Raw genomic sequence first — 23,084 nt, 5'->3', positions numbered from 1 at the left:
GCTACCCACTACTCAATCGCTACCGCTAATTTTACCGAACAGGACCATGAAAAAAATATAGCCAAAGTTAGCTCACTTACATTGTGATAAAGTAATTTGATCCCATATCTTTTGAACTAACAACAATTGAACAACCAAGACCCCATTTTTTTTTATAAAAAAAGTAAAGGCGAGCTAGTTCATTAATCAAGGGACAAAGTTTCTATAAATACATATGGGGAAATCTTTAAAGGAAACTAATTTACCAAGTTTCTTTTGGTATTGACAAAACCCCATTTAGTTTCCAGTATTCTATTTTTTTTTCTTCAAACAATTAAAAACAAAAAACATGTAAGCGACAAAAATATACGGAGTAGTTTTTAGTTTTGTAATGTCAGTTTCACAATCAACATGATTATCATATGTATGACTTTTTTTTTCTTTTCAATTCATAATTCAATCTAGATACGAATGATGTATTGACCTAGTGGTTAAGAGTTTAAGACTGAGGGACTGTGTACAATAGGTCTCAGGTTCGAATCTCTCCACTCGCATTTGTAATTTTATATTGCCCTCGTAACTCATTCACACCAAAAATAAACAAATAATAAAGTACAAGTTTTAAAATCATAAAACCAAAAATCGAAAACTGACCGTGATTTCAAATGAATCATAAACTACGAATAAATATCATCCACATACAATAATAACTACCAAGTGAGTCCAATGAAAATAAAATAATATTGCTTTTCCATTTCGCAAATTATTTAGTTAGCATTGATTTGAAAAATACTCAAGAGGAAATACAGTTTTAAAGTTTGGTGGGTCGTCTCTCCTAAAGACGGTTCTTCCTGAGCTTCCAGTAGAAAGCGACTACCCCAACGCATATGCCCAAGAGCAACCATTTGTCCCCATTTCTCTTTCTCTATTTTATATTCTCTCTCCTCTTCCATTCTTCTCTGCCCAAGAACACCGACATTTTCAGTAAAGAATCAATCCTCCATCAAACTTGATGCTTTATATTTTTCTTTAAAGAAAAATTCAAGATTGGGTTTTGGGATTGAAACAATTTTGTAGTTTTCTTGGTCTTTTTTTGAGTTTATGACCCTTGAATTTTTATGGGTTTTGCTCAGAATTAGCCAATTTTGATTTCTGGGTTGTTAATTTGAGTGTAATAATAGAGCAGGGGGGAAAAAAGAAAAAAAAAACTGGAAGAAATTAAATTGGAAAAGAAAATGTCTTGGAAAAGCAGAGGATTTGATTCAGCTCCAAAGAGCTTAATTTCTCGAAAATTAACACTTCTACTATGCATTGGCTGTTTTTGCGCAGGCATGCTATTCACCAGCAGGTAACTTTCTATGATTATTTGATCATCTTTTGAGTTTTTGGTGTTTGATTAATCACTCAATTTCACTGAAATTTACCAAATTGATGACTTTTATGAAGTGGGTTTTTCTTGGAATTTGTGATAATATTGTTTAATTATTGCAGAATTTTTGTCATATACACCATAATTGCATAACTAGAACTTCAATTCTCATAATTGGGTAAAATTGTTGATTGTTTGAACTTTAATTTATTATTTCCTATGTCACTTACTATAAATAGATTATTTTACTTGATATCTCCCAATTCATATTATCAAAATTTAGCTAAATTTGGTTTTCTTTGGACTATGAAGTTTGTAATTGTTAATAATTGTGGGTTGGAGTAGGTGAACTGTTCTTCTGATTGTCATTGGGCAGGTTGTTAAGTTGTTAGCGTGGAAATTAGGTAATTGGGATTCCTTTTTTTTTGCTAAATAAGAAACATATTCTGCTGAAATTAGGTAATTCGGATTCCATTGGTATGGTTTTGAGGCGATTTCGTGCTCCGGTGATTATTCCTATATGAAAATTATGGTCATAACTTTTTAGATAATAAGATCAAAGATATGCTTTGAACAACCAAATCGCAAAGAAAAGCAAAAGTACAAAAATATAACTGATTGGTGGTATTGTGGTTGTATTGTTCGAATTGAGTCGATATTCGAGTTTCCCTTTTATCATCTTGGGATCAATATTTCTTTACTGTACTTTTCAAGCAATCAGTGGAAAACATAACCAAATTCTAACACTTTTTGCAATTGAGCAATTACTACATTTCCTTTTAGGGGTTTGTTCCTAGGTGTATTTTAGTACCTTTTCTCCCACTTAGAAAGCATATGACCGAGTCTTCGTGATATCGTGGGGTATTTGCGTTTGAGTATAGCTTCCAAAAGAACTTGGATCATCCATTTTTGGTTAACATATGTAGAAGTAATTCTGAGTGGTTTTTACTGCCATTTTGTTCAACTTTCGGTGCATGTTGTCTAAATTATTTTGTTCAAGTCTTCTTCTTATGAATCACATGTTTCAATACCTCTATTCAATATGCTGTACTGGTTTTCTTATGACTGTATTTTAAGTTCATTATTTCAAGATACAACGATTAGCTGAGTGATGTTCTTCTGTTACAGAATGTCAACAGAACCCGAAGAAAAGGGGTTATTTCGACGAGCTACAATGGAAGACGGAAGACAAAATTTAATAAAGGAGGATTGTGATCAGAAAACGGTCAGTTCAATTGACATATGTATTCGTGTGAATGAATTGGGGTGTAGTAAACTTCCTACATTCTCCACCCTCAAATTCTGTTTTAGCATTCTTACTAGTTAATATAGTAATTTATCAGTTAAATTTAGAACTCTAGTTGCGTTTTTCTGACCTGAACAAGCCTCTCTTTTATTTTGCAGAAGGATGGGAAAAATGAGCCTAAAAGTATATTTGGTGAAGTTTCTAAGACGCATCACGCTGTACAGTAAGCTGACTTCCTTTTTTTGCAGTGGTTTATTGTCTTTGACTTAATTTAGCAAACAGCAATTTGCTAATGCTAGGATGTTGTTTATCTTGTATGTAATGCAGAACCCTAGATAAAACAATATCAAATCTAGAGATGGAGTTAGCTGCCGCAAGGGCTACACAGGAATCTATAATGGATGGATCCCCTGTGTCAGAATCTAGTAGCAAAAGAAGATATCTGATGGTAGTTGGCGTTAACACCGCTTTCAGCAGTAGAAAGAGAAGAGATTCAGTCCGTGCAACATGGATGCCGCAAGGTTTGTTAAGTCGTCCATTAACTTAATATTTGTAACTTTCTTTTCTTTTAATATTAGCATGAAATGCATTATATCAATTACGTTTTCTTTCACTTCACATTTCAGGAGACAAGAGAAAGAAGTTGGAAGAAGAGAAGGGCATCATAATGCGATTTGTCATAGGTCACAGGTAAATAGTTACTAGAATACTAGCACTTAAAATGTTAGTCATGTTTTGTTATCATCTTTCAACATATATCTTGGTTTCATGAATGCCTTCATTGACCAACTTGACCTTAATTCTTCACCATTGAGTCCCTGACCTAAAAAAAATGTCATCTGTTTTTCCTTCTACTGGGTCTGTAAAGACTACTAATCATAAAACTAGTTTCCACTTAGGCTCCGTTTGGCTTGGTGTACGTTTCCAGTGTAAAATGATTTTCCAAGGGAAAACACAATTCCAAACTAGTTTTCCTTTGTTTGGTTCCTTAAAAGAAAATGGGAGAAGATGTTGAAGATTGAAGGGAAGAATGGAGCGGGAGGTAAGGAGGAAAGGTGGAACAATGGTTTCCCTCCCTTTCAAATGGAAAAGGTTTTTCCACCTTTGAAGGAGCTATGGAAAATTGTTTTTCATCACTTGCCAAACCAAACAACGTAAAATGATTGAAAAAGGGGAAATCATTTTCCATGAAAACGTTTTACACTCTACCAAACAGAACCTTAATATTCTGTTCACCTGAATTCATTGACCCTAATCTGAACTTATTAGTTTAATCTGGACTTAGTTTCCTTATCTGAAGTACTATTTGAAGCCTCAGCGAAGTTCTTACTTTTTGATTTGTTTTTGTTGTCATTTTTAGTGCTACAGCAGGTGGTATCCTAGATAAAGCTGTTGAGGCAGAGGATCAAAAGCATGGGGACTTTTTAAGGCTGGTAAGTTGATTGATTACAACCAGACAAGACACAATCTTGTAGTTGTTGTTTGGAATGTATTTGAAGTCAATCCATTTGAATGCTCCCTCTTACAAAACAGCTAACTGGGTTTTATTATTTCTGAGCAGGAACATGTTGAGGGATATCTAGAATTGTCGGCCAAGACGAAAATATATTTTGCCACCGCTGTTGCTATGTGGGATGCTGATTTCTATGTTAAAGTTGATGATGATGTACATGTAAATATAGGTAAAAACTTAATCAAAGAGTTTGTTTTGAAGTATGTTCACAGCATTCAAAGCCTGCTATAAACATATTTTATGTTATGTTATTGTCTTCCTACTCTTAACAGTAGTTCATTTTACTGTTCGAACACATGCTCGTTCGAAACATGTTCAAACACTCCTATTCACAATTTCACACTCATATCATAAACATATATTATGTTATGTTATGTCATTTGATAGTAGTGTTTTAACATCTTGGGATATCTTTCTGTGATGAATTGCAGCAACTTTAGGAACAACCTTAATTAGGCATCGTTCAAAGCCTCGGGTGTACATAGGATGTATGAAATCTGGTCCGGTCCTCGCCCAAAAGTACGGTTCATTTTACTCTTAGAATATCAGAATACGGCCTGTCTAATTCTTAATATATATACTGATGCTCTTCCATTAATGAGCAGGGGAGTGAGGTACCATGAACCAGAACATTGGAAGTTTGGAGATGATGGAAACAAGTATTTCCGTCATGCTACGGGGCAGCTGTATGCCATTTCAAAAGATTTAGCAACTTACGTAGCTATAAATAAGTGAGTGCTGAATCAATCTTCTCTGATGATTACAGGGTTCAGCTATTATCAAATTATGAATCATCTCTTATATTATGTCTGTTGCATTTAAAATTTTCAGGCATGTGCTACATAAGTATGCCAATGAAGATGTCTCATTGGGTGCTTGGTTTATTGGGTTGGATGTAGAACACATCGATGATCGCAGATTGTGTTGTGGCACACCACCTGGTAATTTTATCCTTCTTATCATCTGGGTTAGGATTCCATGTTTTCCCAGAATTTTGAGAAATGTCATTTGAGATCTAAACTAAGAAGATAAAATGGGAAAATGATGGAAAAGAGAAGAAAATAACCAATAACAAAGTGTTTATTCATGCGAAGTAAACCTTGTTTCAATTCTGTGTTTGTGGCTGTGCATATAATAGCAATGAAAATACCAATCTTCGGCCAGAAACACCATAGTTTTGTTGTTACACCAATATTTTTCATTCATATATGAAGTTCAGGTAGCTTATCTTTGTTTTTAGAATCTCTTCTTCTTAAAAAAAGCCCCTAGATAGATTCATTATGCATATATTTGAAGTCAAGTGATTAACATGATCTTACGGAAGTTACGGGTACATGACATACATCTCAAGCAAGCAGCACGTCATGTTAGGGGGTAACGTCAGCACTCTATTCTAGTAATTGGGTTTAAAATCTCATAGCCGAACCTAACTCGTTTCTTAAACGAGTTGCAAGATGTCGTTACTTAGCTGTTTATTGGTAGCCCAAACATCACTTTTAAGTTTTAACCCATTTGATTTTCTTTTTGTTACGGGGTACTAGAAATTTGGTGAAGAAAGAAGCTGACGTTAAAAAGTACAAGTAGAGTTATTTACAGTTAAGGAACATCTTTAGAACTCCTTCTGTGTTTATTGGCTAGCAATGAAAATGAGTAAACCAGTCGATTACATAGGAAATCCTCACCTTACCTTACCCTACCCTATCCATTTGATTGAATGCGTGAATTGTGAACTCATTTTATATAGTGAATTGGAAATGTCAATCCCAATAGGCTGTTTGCGTGTTTGGGTTTAAGCTCAGTTGTCGTATGAAGTCAGTTTTTTCTACCTCCACTTACATTGTAAATCCATTACGAACGAGGAATTCATGGGAAGCAGTTTGCTTTAGGCTGTTTTAAATTATTTCTTTCAAGTAACAACCCGAAACTTTAAGTTGCTTACTTGCCTACAACTCTACAAGCCATGTTGTTTTAGGCCACACTCTACGAGTATTTTGCAGAATTGCACCTTTAGCGCATTTCTTTTGCGAGGATCATCTTGATCATGCACTCTGAGCTTTGTGGTAAATTATTAAGGATTTTGATCTCCAATAAGATTTTAAGAGCTCCTCACACACACACACACACACACACAAAAAAAACTCAATCGAATGCACGATGAAAGCCAATAACTCAGCCTTTCTAGATTATCTACATGATTAAGCCCTTCTATAACGGAAGGTTTTTGAGCTTGTTCTTCTGTTAAGGATTTGTTAGCTACATGTTGTTCACCTTATTTTCACTTATTTCAGAAGTTCAGATAAACTCAGTTTAGTTCAGATAAGATAAGTTTAGGAAAAATAAGGGTTGCCCAAGTATAATTTATAACTAAAGTTTTGATAAGTTTTAATATGTTCAGATGGTGAATAGAACGCACCTAAGTGTTGAGAAATAACCAGAAAGGAAACTGTGAATACTTTCTCTAAATTCCAACTGACAACAGCATGAAACTAACCAACTTATTTTCGTACCAGATTGTGAGTGGAAGGCTCAAGCAGGGAACGTCTGTGTGGCATCATTTGACTGGACCTGCAGCGGAGTTTGCAAATCAGTCGAAAGGATGAAGGAAGTCCACCGGCGGTGCGGTGAAGGAGAGAGTGCCTTATGGAGTGCCGCTTTCTGATTACGCATCATACAACGTACGATAAGATTCTTCCAATTCTATGGAGGATTTTGATCAAGTGTTTTTAGTAGATTGATCATTGTAGTTAATACCCATTGTATGTAGATTTAATTTTGAAGATATGTAAAGTGAGTGTGAGAGATCACACCAAGAGGAGAGAGAAAGAGAGAGAGTATTATAGAGTAGGATTCTGTTATGCTCTCCATTTGATTGTAGAGTAGGAGAGAAACAGAGAGAATTCTTTTGGATGAACACAGAAAGAAGCAAAAGGTTTGCTTCTTGCAAACCCCATTATTCTTTGAATTCTGATACTAGTAACAATAAGTATATCACTTATATCCTTAATAAAAGCGATTATCTTGCGAAATTTAGCTGTACATTCAAGCAATTGTTTAGCTTTCATCATTATACTAGATGATGAAAATTATGCATTTGTATACTGATCTTTACTCCTGTTTCCTGTCTTAACTTTTGATTAAAAAGTTCCTAACTTTGCCAATTATCGGAAGGGGTATGTACGTCTTTATTAGGGTGTGTTCGGCGGTAGCTTTTAAGATAGCGGGTAGCGTTTTGACCTATTCAAGACGTTACTTGTAAACTTTGTGAGTGTTTGGCAAGGTAGCGGTTTAGGTGGCGGTTAACGGTAGAGGTAGCGGATGGATAGTAAAGTTTTAAACAATATTCTAACTTTTATTTTATTTTACAATAGCAACCGCTACTTTTACCAAACACTTATATTAGTTACTCACTACTTTAACAGCTAACTGTTATCCGCTATTATTCACCGCAACCCGCTACTCTAACTTCTACCTGCTACTCAACCGCTAACTGCTATTCACTACCGCTAATTTGCCGAACAAGGCCTCTGCATTCCCCAACTTTCAACGTACTCCCACACCAAGTCCCGAGTGTAGACGAATCCATCTTAGATCGGGATGGCTAATGAGCGAAAAACATCTCAAGAGGCGTTTTTTTTATAATATTCATACGTAAAAGGGTTTTGATGTCAATTACGCTAACTTAAAGGGTGTTTTAGGAATAAAAACGCATTAAACTGGAGTTTTAGCTAGATTAAAAGATGATCATTACTTCATTTACAAAGGCTAACTAGTTAAAAGAACAATATACTAAAAATTCTTGGGTTCTTCTAAGCATGCAACACATGTCCTTGAAGTCTCAATCACAACCACCACACTACAAATCACTCCATGAGTTCTTTAGGTGCACCTTAACTTTTTCCATGAGAGTTCATACCTCAAAATACATTATCTTTTTTAGAAGCCATATTTTATTTATTTAATTATGACAATATAAATATATAATCCAATTATCCACCTTCCAAAAAAAGACAATGATTCCATCACATGACTAAACAAATTAAGCAACTCTTTTCCTCCACTAAACTTTTCTCCCCACTAAATTCCAAACTCTAAATTTCCTTCAAAATTTCCTCACATTTTATAAGCCCTTTTTACACTTACATTGTTCATATTCTTCAATTTCTCAGCCATGAATAATACTAGCTCAAACAAAACAATTCCAAGATTAAAACTTTTGGATTTCTCCCTTAGAATCTCTGTTATTCCACTAAGTATTGCTTCTTTATGCTTAACTATTGGCACTAATGAAGATAATCCTGATTATGGAAGCATTAAGTTCCTGAATTTCTCAGGCCTCAAGTAATTTTATTAATGTTTAATTTTTATTCAATTATTGGGTTAATTAATTTGTTAAATAAGAAATTTAATTTGGTTGTTTGTTTGTTTTGTGGAAGGTATATGGTTGCTGTTGCTGCCATTGCTGCTGGGTATGGTGTTGTTGCTGCAATCTCAACTTGGATTCCTTGCTTAGTTAACAAAGCTTGGCTTTTCTTTGTCTCTGATCAGGTTTGTTTCTTTATTAATCATTATTTCTGGGTTTCCTCGATTTTTTTCGAAAAATTAGCAAATGGTGAATAATGTAGAACCGTTGTTGCGAAATTAAGTTAGCTTAGGGCCCTGTTCTGTTCACTTTATTTTCACTTATTTCAGAAAAATAAGTTCAGATAAGTTCATATAAGATAAGTTCAGGAAAAATAAGGGTTGACTAAATATAATTTATAACTAAAATAAGTTTTGATATGTTCTAATAAGTTGATAAGTTCAGATAAATTCAGTTAAGTTCGGATAAGATAATTTCAGGAAAAATAAGTAAAAATCAGGTGAATAGAACACAACCTTAGTCTTTTAGGACCCCGTGCTTAAGAAATGCTTCATTCGTTCCTAAAAGATTGACTATTGTAATTTGTTCGGTCAACTTTAAAAACTTTGACCAAGAATTCTCATTAGCGTTTTTGTTTAAGATGCAACCAAGGAACTTCAATAATTAAAGAGTTTAAAGTCATTTGAGGTTTGTTTCATTCGTTTCAAAGTTTTATAATTTTTGGTTTTTATACATGGTATCCCTGTAGTTCGTTGATTTCTATATTATAAACGTTTTAAATTTTACACATTGTACCCTTATAATTGCAAAAGTTAATCACTTTTATCTTTGTTGCCAACCGATGTTAACAAGTTCCATTGTATTTTTTAAGTTCAAGATTTTTTTACATTATCGTTGGGTCAACGACAAACACAAGGTTGATAATAATATAGAAAAACCTTAGTTTGTTTAAAAAGCTACGGGATTTTTAAACGCTGGATTAACAACAAGGATAACGTTGACTAGATTTTTCAAGTACAAGGGTACACCATGGAAGATTTTAAATGCATGTGTACAACGTAGAAATCAATGCAATATAGGGTACAATGTATAAAAATCCTATAATTTTTCAATGTAGAAATATTTACGTTTTAAGTCGTATTTTGGAGATCGTGAAGTCAAATGGGGCAATCTTTCAGTTATTAAGGGTGTAAAGAATTGTAACAAACTAGTGAGCTTACTAAGGGCGTGTTCGGCGGTAGCGTTTGAGGTAGCGGGTAGCGTTTTGACCTAGTCAAGACGCTACTTGTAAAATTTGTAAGTGTTTGGTAAAGTAGCGATTTAGGTAGAGGTTAGCGGTTGAGGTAGCGGTTGGGTAGCTTTTGTCAAACGTTAAAATTAGTAGCGTTTAAGGTAGCGGGTAGCGTTTGACAAATTTATAATAAAGTTTTAAATAATATTCTTGCTTTTATTTTTATTTTTATAATATCAACCGCTACTTTTACCGAACACTCATATTAGTTACCGCTACTTTGACAGCTAACCGTTACCCGCTACTATTCACCGCTACTCGCTACTTTAACCGCTACCTGCTACTCAACCGCTAACCGCTACCCGCTACCGCTAATTTTGCCGAACAGGGCCTAATTATTGTTTTTATGAAGTATTGTAGTAGTACTCCGTACTAATTAGGTGCATTTGAGAGTGGATAGTAGAGATCGAGCTCATGTATTCGAGTGATGTGACAACCATTTAAGAGTTCAAACAAAGAGTCAAACTTATACAGTTATACCTGTATATAGAGGACAACATTGTAATAACAAACGCATTTTCTCAAGTGTACCTAATATTCTAATAATCGCTCAATGTTCTGTTAACAGAATAATCCCTCGTGAGGGTGAGATTATCCTTAAGACTCACCTCCAATCTTAAGACTCTGTCACATCAGTTTCTCATTATTTAGAGTCACACAAAACTCTCCCTATTTTTACACATTATCCACAGACTTACACCATACTCAACTAAACTCCTAAAAAAAGATAATTAAATAGAATAAAGTATGATGACGTGGTATAATTTGATTTGGTTGGAGAAAAAATAGAGTCTTAAGTGAGTTTTGATCGAGTCTTGGATTTTCAAACTAAGTTCAAGACTTGTTGTACTCTTTTACCCTGTTATCCCAAGACTTAGACTTGAGACTCACCTTAAGACTTGGGATAAACTCACCTTCAATAACTGGAAATACTCAAGTTTCTACTTGCCATATGAGCTTGAAAATAAACGGACTCCTAGGATTTATGCGTTCTCGTGAACCCAAATTGAAAGAACACTATATATATATGAAACATAGAATTTAAAAATTGTTATTCACACTCCCCGTAGTCAACCCCAAATAGAAAGAACACTATGGGGGTGTTTGGTTATGAGAGGTTTGTGGGGAAAAGAGATTTTTGGGGTGAATTAGAGATTTGACCTTTAGAAAAAGCTAATTGAGAGTGTTTGGTTAGAAGAGGATTGGAAGAGAGTTTTTGGTTGTAAAAGCTAATTTTGAAAAAGCTTAATATAGGAGCTCTTGTAATTAGAGGTTTGAGAAAGTGGATGAAAATGACTATTTTGTCCTACTATTGCCTATAAGTACTACCACTATCAACCTTGGTACCCTATATATTATTCTCCTAAAAACATTACTCACACTTTCTTTTTCATTTCACCCTATTTACTAGATTCGTTTTTTGTTGTAATAAATTTTATATTAATACCTTTAAGCAATTGAATTATATTGCAATCATGCTTAAAATATTACTAGTAATATATCTTTAATTGAAAATTATATATAATTTTTTAATTTAAATTAAGAATATTTTTTTTTAAAAAAAATAAATTTATTTTATTTAGTCAATGTTTATTAGAAAAATATAAAGAGAAAAAAATTAAAACAATAAATTGTCCAATATTAATAAGAAACAAAGTATGTCAATGTCCTTAATGGTCATTTTACATATTAAACAGCTAACAGCTATCAGCTAATTTACCAAATACTTTTACACAACCAGGTAGTCAAATCAGCTAATGCAAAACAGCTAACCGCTAACAGCTAGTCAAACCAGCTATCAGCTAACAGCTCATAACCAAACAGGGCCTATATAGTGAAGTACTCGGTATATAGGCAACATAAAGTTTAAAAATTGCTATTCACACACACTCCTTATAAGCTGCGAAAACACCCTGTTGTGATAGAATGCAATAGAAATTGGCAAATCGCACATCACAAGGAGTTTAAGAAGCAATATTAGGGAACTACTCCGTATATTATTGATGGAAGTGTGGATTGGTAGGTAAATACTCCATAAGTTAAGGTTGTAGATTGACTGTTTGCAATTAGTTATGGTATTGAATTAATTAATGGGGTTGGTTGGTTGGAAAAATTCAGGTGATGGCGTACTTAATGTTGACATCAGAGGCAGCAGGAGCAGAGTTAATGTATTTGGCATACAAAGGTGATGTTGATGTTGCATGGAGTGAAGCCTGCACTGCATATCCACATTTCTGCACTAATCTCAAACTTGCTCTTCTTCTTCATTTCTTAGCTCTCTTTTGCTTCCTTTTTTTGGCTCTCATCTCTGCTTTTAGGGCTTTCTCCATGTTTGATCCCCCGTTTTCGCCCGATCGATCAACAGGACTTAATTAATAATTAATAATTAATAGCTACATTGATCTCAACTAATCACGTACTTACAGAATACGGAGTAGTAGTGATACATTTTGAGCTGATTCACATTGTAATCTTTTGTTAAATGATCAAGGTTTGATCCAGTTTGTGATTAGCAAGCATTTAGCTCAGATTGTAATTAATTTCGACATCTTTATTGTAACTAATAGAAGTGGACCTACTAGCTGGGCTAGTGTGTGCTTTGGGCTTGGGAGTGCTTGTGGGTGGGCTATTAATATTTTAATTAAGAATATTAGTTAATATTTAATTATGTTTTTAAGTTAATCACCTAATTATAGGTTAATTAACTTTCTCATTAATCTTTATCTTCTTCTCTTCCTCTCTATCTCAAAATAGCAAGAAATAGTGACGGCTAATATTACTTTAAGGACAGTGATTATCACGGTCCTAAATCCTAATTCTTCATCCCGTAAATTATTTCTACCAGTTTTCTATTGTCGCGATTTGCAATTACATCCTAGGTTACTCTATAATCAAGGATGGCATTGACGTTTTCTCCCCTATTCTCATGAATAGAGGTAGCTAGGTTGCACCAATACAGACACGTTACGATACATGCACGGAAAAATACCATCTTAAAAGTGACGGATATACAGCCACGGAAATTATAACAAATTAATATAATACGTTAAGAAAAAAGAAAAGATAAATATGCAAAAAGAAATTAAACCTATCTATACTATATATTAAAAAGCGTTTCTATAAACGTCTACATGCCACATGGCGCTCTTTCTCAATCCACAAATATATGCTATATATCCACTTTCATTTAAAAAATGAGAAATATGGTTTGCATAAGATTCGAACCCACAACTTCCACTTTCAACACTAGAGTATTAACCAATTGAGCTATAATCTTTTACATGTCATCTACGCAAAATTAATATTAATATAATATAGAAAAATTATCTTGTGACTAAAACTCGAACATAATTTCATTTAAAAAATATGATAATTATTGTTATTCACCCAATAATCCGGGGCATCTCCTGGGCCCAAATACTAGTTATTCAATTAAATAAGAAAATAAAAATATTCTACAAAAATTGACATGAATTACTTAATTTCGACCCGAATGAAAATAACCCAACTTTAATAAAGTCGAAACTAATTTTGATAGGAATTCAACACTATTTATACCTGTTAATTTTAAGGCCCATGGGCCACGATGTGGCTACAAGACTACAACAACTTCCTTCACCTCTGCACTTCCCTTTTTCTTTTTTTCGTACTATTCCAAGCAAGATGTCAAAAAACACATATTTCAATAGAAATAGCAAAAAATTATTCAAATTGAATGAATATGATTTTCATATTTCGTCAACCGAATGTGACCTAAAGCAAATGGTGTACGTTGTAGGTGTACAAAGCTTACTATGCTGGGTAGGGGTGCAAATGAGACGATACGTTCGTAAATATTCGTGAAGAAGTTCAGTCAATGCTCGATAAAAACTCGTTTGTTAAGTATATAAACAAGCTTGAACAAAAAATTTAAGTTTCTTAAGTAAACGAGCTAAACTTGAACAACTTCATGTTCGACTTGTTAATGTTCGTGAACAACTCGTTTAAACTCGTTTGTAAGTGTATTTATTTTTTAATATTCCTCGTTTAAGACGCGTTCAAGCTCGAAAAATTATCTGATACTTTAAAACAACTTTTGTATTTTTCGATATCTTTTAACAAAAGGTCTTGCGCGCATAAGGTGTACAATAAATTTATTGTACACCAAGATAGCTTTTATGCAGTTTTTTGTAACTTTAACCTATTTTTCTGTAACTTTTATATTATAAAATTAAAAAGTTGATAGATAAACATTTTAAAGGGTTAAATGATTAATTTACTCATAATTAGTGATTTTGAAGAATAATTTTTATTCAAATGAAAAAATTTATCATTAAAAAATAGATAACTTTTACATATATAAATATAACTTTTAAGCATTTTGAGTCAACTTTTACTCCGGTGTACAATATTTATTGTACACCCATTATAAATAAGAATTTGTGATCTTTTAAATGAAGTTAAAGTTTCCATCACTTATCAAAGTTCAGCCATAGGTTTTTGTCACGAAAAGATGGAACAGAAGTGGACTAAATTAAGTTAATGTGTATTTAAGGTTTGTTTATTTTAACAATAATTAAAGGGTCAATTTAAGTTCGTTCAAACTCGACCTCAAATTTGAAATGCAAATTAGCATATTTGTGAACAAGGTTCGAACAAACCAACTCTTAACGAGCCAAGCTCGTAAAAGCTCGAGTTAGCTCGAACACTAGTAATCCTTATCAAACTTAGTTCGAACAGAATAAAACTTGGCTGGAAAACCTGCTAAGAAATCATATATGGCAGATTGAGATCTTATCCAGCTTTAGGGCTGGAGATGAAACCGACTCTTCAACATACATTGTAGGGGGGGGGGGGGGGGGATGTAGCTCGCAGTAGGGTGGGAAGGGAGCATATGTCAAATTCAATGCCTATGCTGACGATGCATATGTAAAAGTCAACGCACTTTTTTTTAACGCAAAGAAGAAGATATTATGTTATATTAAACATGAAAGCACAATCCAAACTTTACAAAAGCTACGGGCAAGACACCAAAAACTTGCAGCCCGTAATAGCAAAAGCTAGAGAAACTAAAAACCTCAAACCCTACCCAAAAACCAGTTCCCCCTGATTACGATTAGCCCACTAAAAGATTTCATCTAGAAAAAGGAGGAACACTGAAACACCCAAATTACTCTTTAACACTCGAAGACTGCCCCTGCTGTGCATCCGATTTCTTCTTAACATTGACCAACTGGGTTGTCACTTTGGTGGGGATAGTACCAAACATGATCTCTGTTGTTATTGTTGTGGATGGCCCTGCCTCTGGTGGGGGTGAAATCTCCAAATCAATGACTTGTGTATTACGCTGAGCTCCAGATGAAGATTCGCCCATCTCTTTCAAACTGTCTTTAGCTTGTTTGAGCTGTGTTTGATACACTACATCTGTGAATGGTGGTGGATTGAGAAAAACTTTATGACCCAAAGCCATTGATATTGCATATTGTCCCATACAATGTGCTAGCTTGTTGAACAAACGGGGAAGATGAGTGATTGAAAAAGAACTGAACCTTGTCATAAGACAAGCCACATCCTTGATAATTGGAGCTAACTCATGATGATAGTAGTCTTCCATAGCTGTCAATAGTTTAATCAAAAGCTCTGCATCTGTCTCCACTTCAAGTTTCTGCACCCCATAATTTAGAGCCATTTGAAGGCCCTCCCTTAATGCGTACAACTCTGCTGCAAGTGGAGTAATGACATTGTATTTACTTGCAAATCCAATATACCAACTCCCTGTTTCGCTTCTAAAAACTCCCCCTCCCCCTGCTTCATCTTTTTCTTTCTAACTGCCATCAATGTTAAGTTTCAGAAATCCCGGTGCTGGAGGCTTCCAAAACTTTCAAATCCTAAAACATTCAATATAAAGCAAGCGCTTGTTTACGCTTGTTAGGTTACGACATACATATATGTTCCCCTAACATACCAAAAACTCCAATATCATGACCACGACACGATGACTCATGCATGATATGACCCGACCATCCCACCACACGTCCGCGATCCGCACCAATTAGGTTGTGCTTGACTCAGCCAAAACACACGGCCACATCACAAACCAATGATGTCTTAGTCTAGTGGTTAAGATTGAGAATCTGTGTACAATATGTTTTAGGTTCGACTTCCCCCACTCCCATTTGTAATTTATATTGTTTTTCGTAGCTCTTTCGCGAAAAAAAAACACGGCCACGTCACCAAAACTTGCGACAAGTCTAGTTTATCTCGCAGAAATCAATCGCTAACTGCTGTACCCGGGTACAGCCAGCTTGGCTGTATCCCCCAAAAACGACGCGTTCATATTGTTTGTTCATTCTTGTCGACTGTTTGTTCTTTTTTATTGTACTATTTGTTCATTATTGTTGTACTGTTTGTTCTTTCTTGTTGTACTGTTTGTTCTTTCATGTTGTTTTTTAAATTCATCATCAAATTTTCATAATTGTTGTATTTTTTGTTCTTTCTTCTGGAATTTTATGTTCTTTTTTATATTGTTTGTTCTTTCTTGTTTATTTGTTTGTTTATAATAATCATATGGTTAATGTTCATAATTAAACTCTTCATTAATCTTTTATTCTTTCTTTTTGTATTGTTTGTTCTTTCTTGTTGTACAGTTTGTTCTTTCTTGTTGTTTTTTAAATTCATTCATCAAACTTATTGTTGTATTGTTTGTTATTTCATGTTGGCTTTAAAATTCATCATAAAATTGTTCATAATTGTTGTATTGTTTGTTCTTTTTTCTGGAATTTTATGTTCTTTTTTATATTGTTTGTTTTTTTTGTTGAATTATTTGTTCTTTCTTGTTTATTTGTGTGTTCACAATAAATATATGGTTACTGTTCATAATGAAATTGTTCACTTCATTGATCTTTTATGTTTTTACAAGCGCCTATATTGTTTATTTCCAAATAAATAAATAAATAAATGTTCATTCCAAATAAATAAATAATTGTTCATTTCCGAAATAGTAAATGTTCATTTTTGTACCAGTATTTGTTCTTTCTTGTTGTATTGTTTGTTCTTTCATGTTGGCTTTAAAATTCATCATAAAATTGTTCATAATGTTTGTATTGGTTGTTCTTTTTTCTGGAATTTTATGTTCTTTTTTATATTGTTTGTTCTTTTTTGTTGAATTATTTGTTCTTTTTTGTTTATTTGTTTGTGCACAATAAATATATGGTTAATGTTCATAATGAAATTGTTCACTTCATTGGTCTTTTATGTTTTTACAAGCGCCTATATTGTTTATTTCCAAATAAATAAATAAATGTTCATTTCCAAAATAGTAAATGGTCATTCCAAATAAATAAATAAATGTTCATTTCCGAAATAGTAAATGTTCATTTTTCTACCAGTATATTAATGTTCATTTTAAACAAGACAAAACGACATCGTTTTGGATGGGGTACAGCCAGCTTTGACTGTACCCGGGTATAGCCAAAAATTTGCGTCGCAGAAATATCTATATTTTGGAAGAGTCTTTATGTAAACTCTAGGGATGAGGCCCAGAACAGTGAATCGGTCCATTAGGATTAAACAGGACTTGGTCAAAACATTGACTTTGCTATAAATTACACGCTAAGTTTTGGATTAGTGGGACTCCACTTGCATTCTCTCTCCTAGCGCCAGAAGCAACCTCTTCCCCTTTTCTCTTTCCTCGAAATCTCAATTCTTTCGATTTCTTGTTCCTGATCTTCTCGATCATCTCGATATATCTGGTAATTTGATCTTCAGATTTATCGTTTTTCTTTATTTTAAAAATCTTATCTTTTTTGGATTTTCTTTGGGGACATTTTCGATTTTTAGCATAAATTTGAAACCCTAATTAGTCGATTTGGTATTTGATTTTTGACAGAATTTGTAGCGGATTAAGTTTGTGAATTTGATCATCATGTCGAAGAGTTCTTTCAAACTTCAACACCCTCTTGGTAACACCTCGATTTCCTTTCCCTCTGATTATTATGCAGCTTAATTTGATTGATTAAGATGATTTCTTTGCGATGCTTCTGCTTGTTGTGGTTTTTGCAAATTCTCGTGCTTGATTTGGATTGTATGATCTGAAGACAGTAATTGCTGAGAAGTTGAAATTTTTGCTTCAATTTGTGTACTTTTTGATGTATTATCTTTTCTTTGCCCGGAGATCGTTGAAGATAGGAGAAAATTTCTCAAATTGCTGATATAATTGATAATAAACATTAGTTATGGTAGTATGGATGCAATCTTTTGGTGAATTACAGTTGATTATATATTGTTTTGGTAGTTTGATTGTTTTGAGGTTACTTTTCTCGACCACAGTGTTTGGTTTACTTACTGCGATTTATTTGTCTTTCCCTATTCTTGTTGATCAGCTGTATTTCTTTTGTTTGGCATGGGAATATTGATCAGTTATAATTACTGTGTACACTGTATTTCTTAGGTAGCATATTTTCTGATGTCGGTGGGGTATAGTTGTATAGGCTTGATGTTAATGTGCGAAACATGTAGCATTCTGATGAAATATAGACTTTTAACAGCTATTCAAGTGATATTTGCTTTCTTCTGAGTTTAACGTTATATTGTCCTTTGTTTCGACTTGAACCCAATTGAGGATTGCTTCATTTGTACCTGAGCTCTGAATGACTGGTTAAGTAATTCAAATCAATGTTTACCCATTTGGGATTACTTCATTTATCCCCGAGCTTTGAATGATTAGTTAAGTAGTTTGTATTGTTGACGGCCTATACTGTAAAATTCAGTTGTTTCACTTTTATGCATCATTGCCGTGTATGCTTTATTCAACACATGTACTCATATTTGGCAATCTTCATATTTTTTCATGACAGAACGAAGACAGGCTGAAGCATCTCGTATCAGGGAGAAATATCCTGACAGAATCCCTGTATGATAGTCTCTCTCCTGTTTATTCATCTTCTCTGAAAAGGAAATAAATACGAAGTATAGCATTTCCCTAATCTTGCATTGTGTTTCATATCCGCTGCTCATTTGTTTTGCTTATCTTGTATTGTCTAGGTTATTGTGGAGAAGGCTGAAAAAAGTGATATTCCTGACATTGACAAGAAGAAGTTAGTTATCTCTCCCTCTAAATGCTAATCAAGCTTATTTTTTGTTATGACTGCTACTCTACTGCCTATGCCTATGTATATTATACTTTGTAGATGATCAGAATACCTGATTATATTGCTCAACATGTTGAGGTTGAGGTAGGAAAGCATTGGCTACTACTTATTTCGCCCATTGATGACTTGAATTTTGCATTCTTCACTTTTCTGACCGTTGTCGATTTTTTCATGTTCACTTTTGAGTCGTTTGGGAACTTTTTTAGGGAACTTGATATTGGTTATAGGGAACTTGATATTGGTTATGGTACTGAAACATTTTCTTACCTTTTTTGGTTTTATCCCATTAAATAGCATTGGATAATAAGCTTCTCTCAGCACTTATCTCCTGTGTTATATGGCACATTTCCCTAGAACTGCCACTCTGACAGTGATATGTCAGAGTTCGATATATTTGAATGTAGAAGTCAATAAGTGATATACTGATGTGTGTATGTTGAATGCTTCTGATGTCATGTTTACATGATACTTGCAGATACCTTTGAATTTATTAGTCAATATGTGATGTATGCTTGGTTGAATGTAGTAGCCTCTATTGCTTCTCTGATGTTAAAACTTTGCATCATACTTGCTACTTGCAGGTATCTTGTTCCTGCTGATTTAACTGTGGGGCAGTTTGTCTATGTGGTGCGCAAGAGGATAAAGCTCAGTGCTGAGAAGGCTATATTTATTTTCGTAAAGAATATTCTACCGCCCACTGGTGCGAACTAATATTTGTTTTCTTTCTCTAAATCTCTAATCGTTGCCGCTTTACGTGTGAGTTTTGGATATTAATTATAGTCCTATCTTTGCAGCCGCTATGATGTCAGCTATTTATGAGGAGCACAAGGATGAAGATGGTTTTCTCTACATGACATACAGTGGAGAGAACACATTCGGAGCTCTTTAAGTGCGTGCATTGGTGCCTGGTTATTTTATGTAAATAAGTTCCTATGATATGACAAAGACAGACCCAAGTTTGTATATATAGTTTCTGCTAATTATCAATCAAGATTAGTGGCTGAATGGTACCTTTCCTCGGACAAGTTTCCTTTAAAGTTGGATTATTCAATCTTAATTTCTTTTATGTTGAAAACTGTTAAAGTCATTTCTTTGAGGTCATAGTATACATGTAAGCATTTTCGAGCTTGCAGTTTACTCTATATGGTATTGTTCTTATCAAGCTTCTGATATAGGTGTCACTTGTAGGCTTTTTGACGTTTTGGTGCAGACATTATTAGGCTTGGGTTGAGTGCCTGCCCATGGCAGGGATGGATTTTTTGACCCCATCTTCTGTTATGAACTTATGACTAGAATTCTTCTGCCACCGACCTTTAGGATTTTCAGTATTTCTGCCTTTTTAGGGCTTCACATGACATCGTCAAATCGATAGATGAGTGTGCAGCAAGCTAAGATATAATCTAATACAAAGTATTCCCTCCGTCCCTTAATACTCGCACCCGTTTTCTTTTTTGGGTCGTTTCTATAAATTTGCACCGCTTCTATAAATGAAAATCTTCACCAATATTATATTATTTCTCACACTTACTTACTACCCCACCTACACCCCTACTCCTTACAAAAAATCATTTAAATATCTACACCCTAACTCCCCACCCATAACACATTTTTCACTAACTATGTTAAAAAAAAAAACCCCACTATCAACAAACATCCATTAAATTAATAAGTCAATTCTACCGGTACGAGTATTAAGGGACGGAGGGAGTACTTCGTAGTTAGATACTGATCAGGTGATGGTAGTTTGTCTGATGTCTCAGTAGTCTGATGCTGAATTAGTTGTACGGGTTGTAAGACTTGTAACTCGATATTATGCAAGTCTTGCTTTGGAGTTTTCATGCCAGATTTTATCCATGTCTTTTTGTATGGAAATGGGAAAATTACAACCAGAAAATTGACAATTTCCTCTAAAACCAAACGCCTTAATCAAGACAATGTTTCCGTTTGGAGCTACAGATCGAACTAAAGGACTATCAACATTCGTGAATCGTTGTCTAGTGTTCTTATTTCTAATTAACTATCCTACATAATAATAAAAATGCCACTGGCTATTGTGAGCCCTCTAAAACTGCAATCCGGCAATAAAATGAAAACCCAAATAATAAATTTTTAATAGGCTAATTGATCATAATCGAAATACTGCTTGACCATGCTTATTATTTGAAAACAGAATTTGTACAGTTTGAGGTTAATTCGTTTGAAACTGGACAATCCTGTTCTGCCAATTTTTTTACTAATTAAGTAAATCCACCATGGGTCGGGTGATTAGGGGTACCATTTACACATGGAGTGCAATGATGGGTGAATTATTAGCTATATGTTTGGGTTTGCAGGTTACGAAAATGATAAAAGGTCATGACATGCATATGTGTCATGATTTAAATTGGAATCTAAAATATTTAATTTATACTCCGTATATCCTATTATACATGTTTAAAACAAAGGTAGGAAAATCTTAATATTCTAATTTGTTTGTTTTTTATATCGATTACCTTATTTACATTTTACATTTTAAATTTTTGCATTGATAGTAAAAAAATATTATGATGACTCATAGCCTACGTGACGCCTATATGTACCAATTAAACTCCGACACGTAAGATTGCGGCAACTAAATGTCGTCGCAACTTGCGACATTTATCATCACCAGACAGGTTATCTATACCTAGGATTTAAAAAGGAAGACCATTGATTGTTAGACGACACGTGTCACCTGCATCTTTCATCCACACGTGTCACCTCCATCTTTCATCCATTTTTTTTATTTTTAATTTTGTTGTTTGTTATATGAAGTATTTATTTTACATCTTCAACATCTCTTCCACTTGATCTTCCTCATTTAACATCAATTTACTATTTAATTCATATATTCATTCAACGTCATGCACTCCATCTCCCGCTTTAACACTCAATATTAATTCACCATCTAATCTATATATTTTCAACTTTTAAATTTCACCTCTATATAAATCATATATTTCCACTAAAATCACAAGCTATCAATATAATCAGCACTTTAAAATACGGCTTAACAATCCCTATATAATCGTCCGTTCATTGAACGGGCTCAAAAGCTAATTCAAAGTAGAGAGTGGCCGAATTCAATGTGGTCATCAATTCTGATTCCCAGTAAGCCATACGTCTCTTGGCTAATCACCATATTATTGATGCTAATCTTACTATTGCAAATCAATGCAGGAACTTCTTTCGAATACTGCCGGGAATTGGGTTTTAGACTATGCTTCGAGATGCATTAACCAGTGTCGGAGCCCATGGCTTTTGAATCTGGGTTTTGCGGTGTCGACATGTTAATAAAATAATTATTTAGTCCGTATTAAATCACTTTTTCTAATAAATATGAGGTATAAACTTTTTTTAATATATAAAATTGGGTGGTCGGTGGTCCACCCTTAACACCCCTTGTCTCCGCCACTGATACTAACAAGGTTGCGGATAAGATACAAAAATGTATCTCATGGATATAATAGTAGGCCTTATTATGTTCCCCTTATTTATACTTTTATCAGGAAAAATAAGTACAGATAAATTCAGTTAAGTTCAGATAAGTTCAGGACAAATAAGGATTGACCAAGTACAACTTATAAGTAAATAAGATTTGATCAGTTTTAATAAGTTCAGTTAAGTTCAGAAAAATTAAAATAAGTGATAATCAGGTGAATAGAGCACACTTTTAGAGCACTTTGAACACCCACCCGGGTTTGTTTTGGATTTTGTTTCGGAGGATAAACCTCCTTGAATTATCTTGTAACCTGTTAACTCTTTTAATTTAACGTACCATGCTTGCATTAAAAAAAAAAAAAAAAAAAAAAGATAGACATGGGATCAAATAAAAGGATCAACCAAAAAACTCACATTTTGATTTCTTTATTACTACTCCGTACTCTATAGGTGCTAGGTGTTATAGTTGATCATGTCGAGAGCTTTAATGTTGGGTCTTGGAACCGAGGTGTTCGAGTAACAAACATGTTAGCTAAATAGTGTGCGTTGCTCAGAGTAGGAATGATCAGCTTATAACCATTTTGGACCCTATTTTTCTAACGAGTAACGACCATAGGTCCATAGCTAGCAAAATGTTTGAAGTTTTATTACGTTGCCATGTACGGAGTACATCTGAATATGGCCATACTTACCAAACAACGGCATTTTCAGGGGAGCGGAATTTCGGCATGCTATATCA

At 34.0% G+C, this 23,084-nt stretch overlaps 3 protein-coding genes across 3 annotated transcripts; all 3 read left to right on the top strand.

Annotated features, from left to right (window-relative positions):
- Positions 1 to 779: 779 nt before the first annotated feature.
- Positions 780 to 7,133, top strand: LOC110802240 (probable beta-1,3-galactosyltransferase 2). Its single transcript, XM_022007680.2, has 11 exons — positions 780 to 1,327; positions 2,477 to 2,573; positions 2,753 to 2,817; positions 2,922 to 3,115; positions 3,221 to 3,284; positions 3,955 to 4,027; positions 4,156 to 4,276; positions 4,539 to 4,626; positions 4,713 to 4,838; positions 4,939 to 5,048; positions 6,618 to 7,133. Exons 1-11 carry the CDS (start codon positions 1,215 to 1,217, stop codon positions 6,764 to 6,766), a joined length of 1,200 nt encoding a protein of 399 aa, XP_021863372.1. The 5' UTR covers positions 780 to 1,214; the 3' UTR covers positions 6,767 to 7,133.
- Positions 7,134 to 8,052: 919 nt separating this feature from the next.
- Positions 8,053 to 12,423, top strand: LOC110802255 (CASP-like protein 2D1). The gene is made up of 3 exons (XM_022007701.2): positions 8,053 to 8,445; positions 8,541 to 8,652; positions 11,877 to 12,423. Exons 1-3 carry the CDS (start codon positions 8,276 to 8,278, stop codon positions 12,132 to 12,134), a joined length of 540 nt encoding a protein of 179 aa, XP_021863393.1. The 5' UTR covers positions 8,053 to 8,275; the 3' UTR covers positions 12,135 to 12,423.
- Positions 12,424 to 17,328: 4,905 nt separating this feature from the next.
- On the top strand, positions 17,329 to 19,961 carry LOC110802248 (autophagy-related protein 8C-like). Its single transcript, XM_022007693.2, has 6 exons — positions 17,329 to 17,488; positions 17,626 to 17,698; positions 18,593 to 18,648; positions 18,780 to 18,832; positions 19,468 to 19,586; positions 19,681 to 19,961. Exons 2-6 carry the CDS (start codon positions 17,662 to 17,664, stop codon positions 19,773 to 19,775), a joined length of 360 nt encoding a protein of 119 aa, XP_021863385.1. The 5' UTR covers positions 17,329 to 17,488; positions 17,626 to 17,661; the 3' UTR covers positions 19,776 to 19,961.
- Positions 19,962 to 23,084: the final 3,123 nt, after the last annotated feature.

The sequence above is a fragment of the Spinacia oleracea genome, chromosome 4 (assembly GCF_020520425.1).
Source record: "Spinacia oleracea cultivar Varoflay chromosome 4, BTI_SOV_V1, whole genome shotgun sequence".
NCBI lineage: Eukaryota > Viridiplantae > Streptophyta > Magnoliopsida > Caryophyllales > Amaranthaceae > Spinacia > Spinacia oleracea.
The sequence above is the reverse complement of the archived record's forward strand: the minus strand, read 5'-3'. Positions and strand labels throughout refer to the sequence as shown.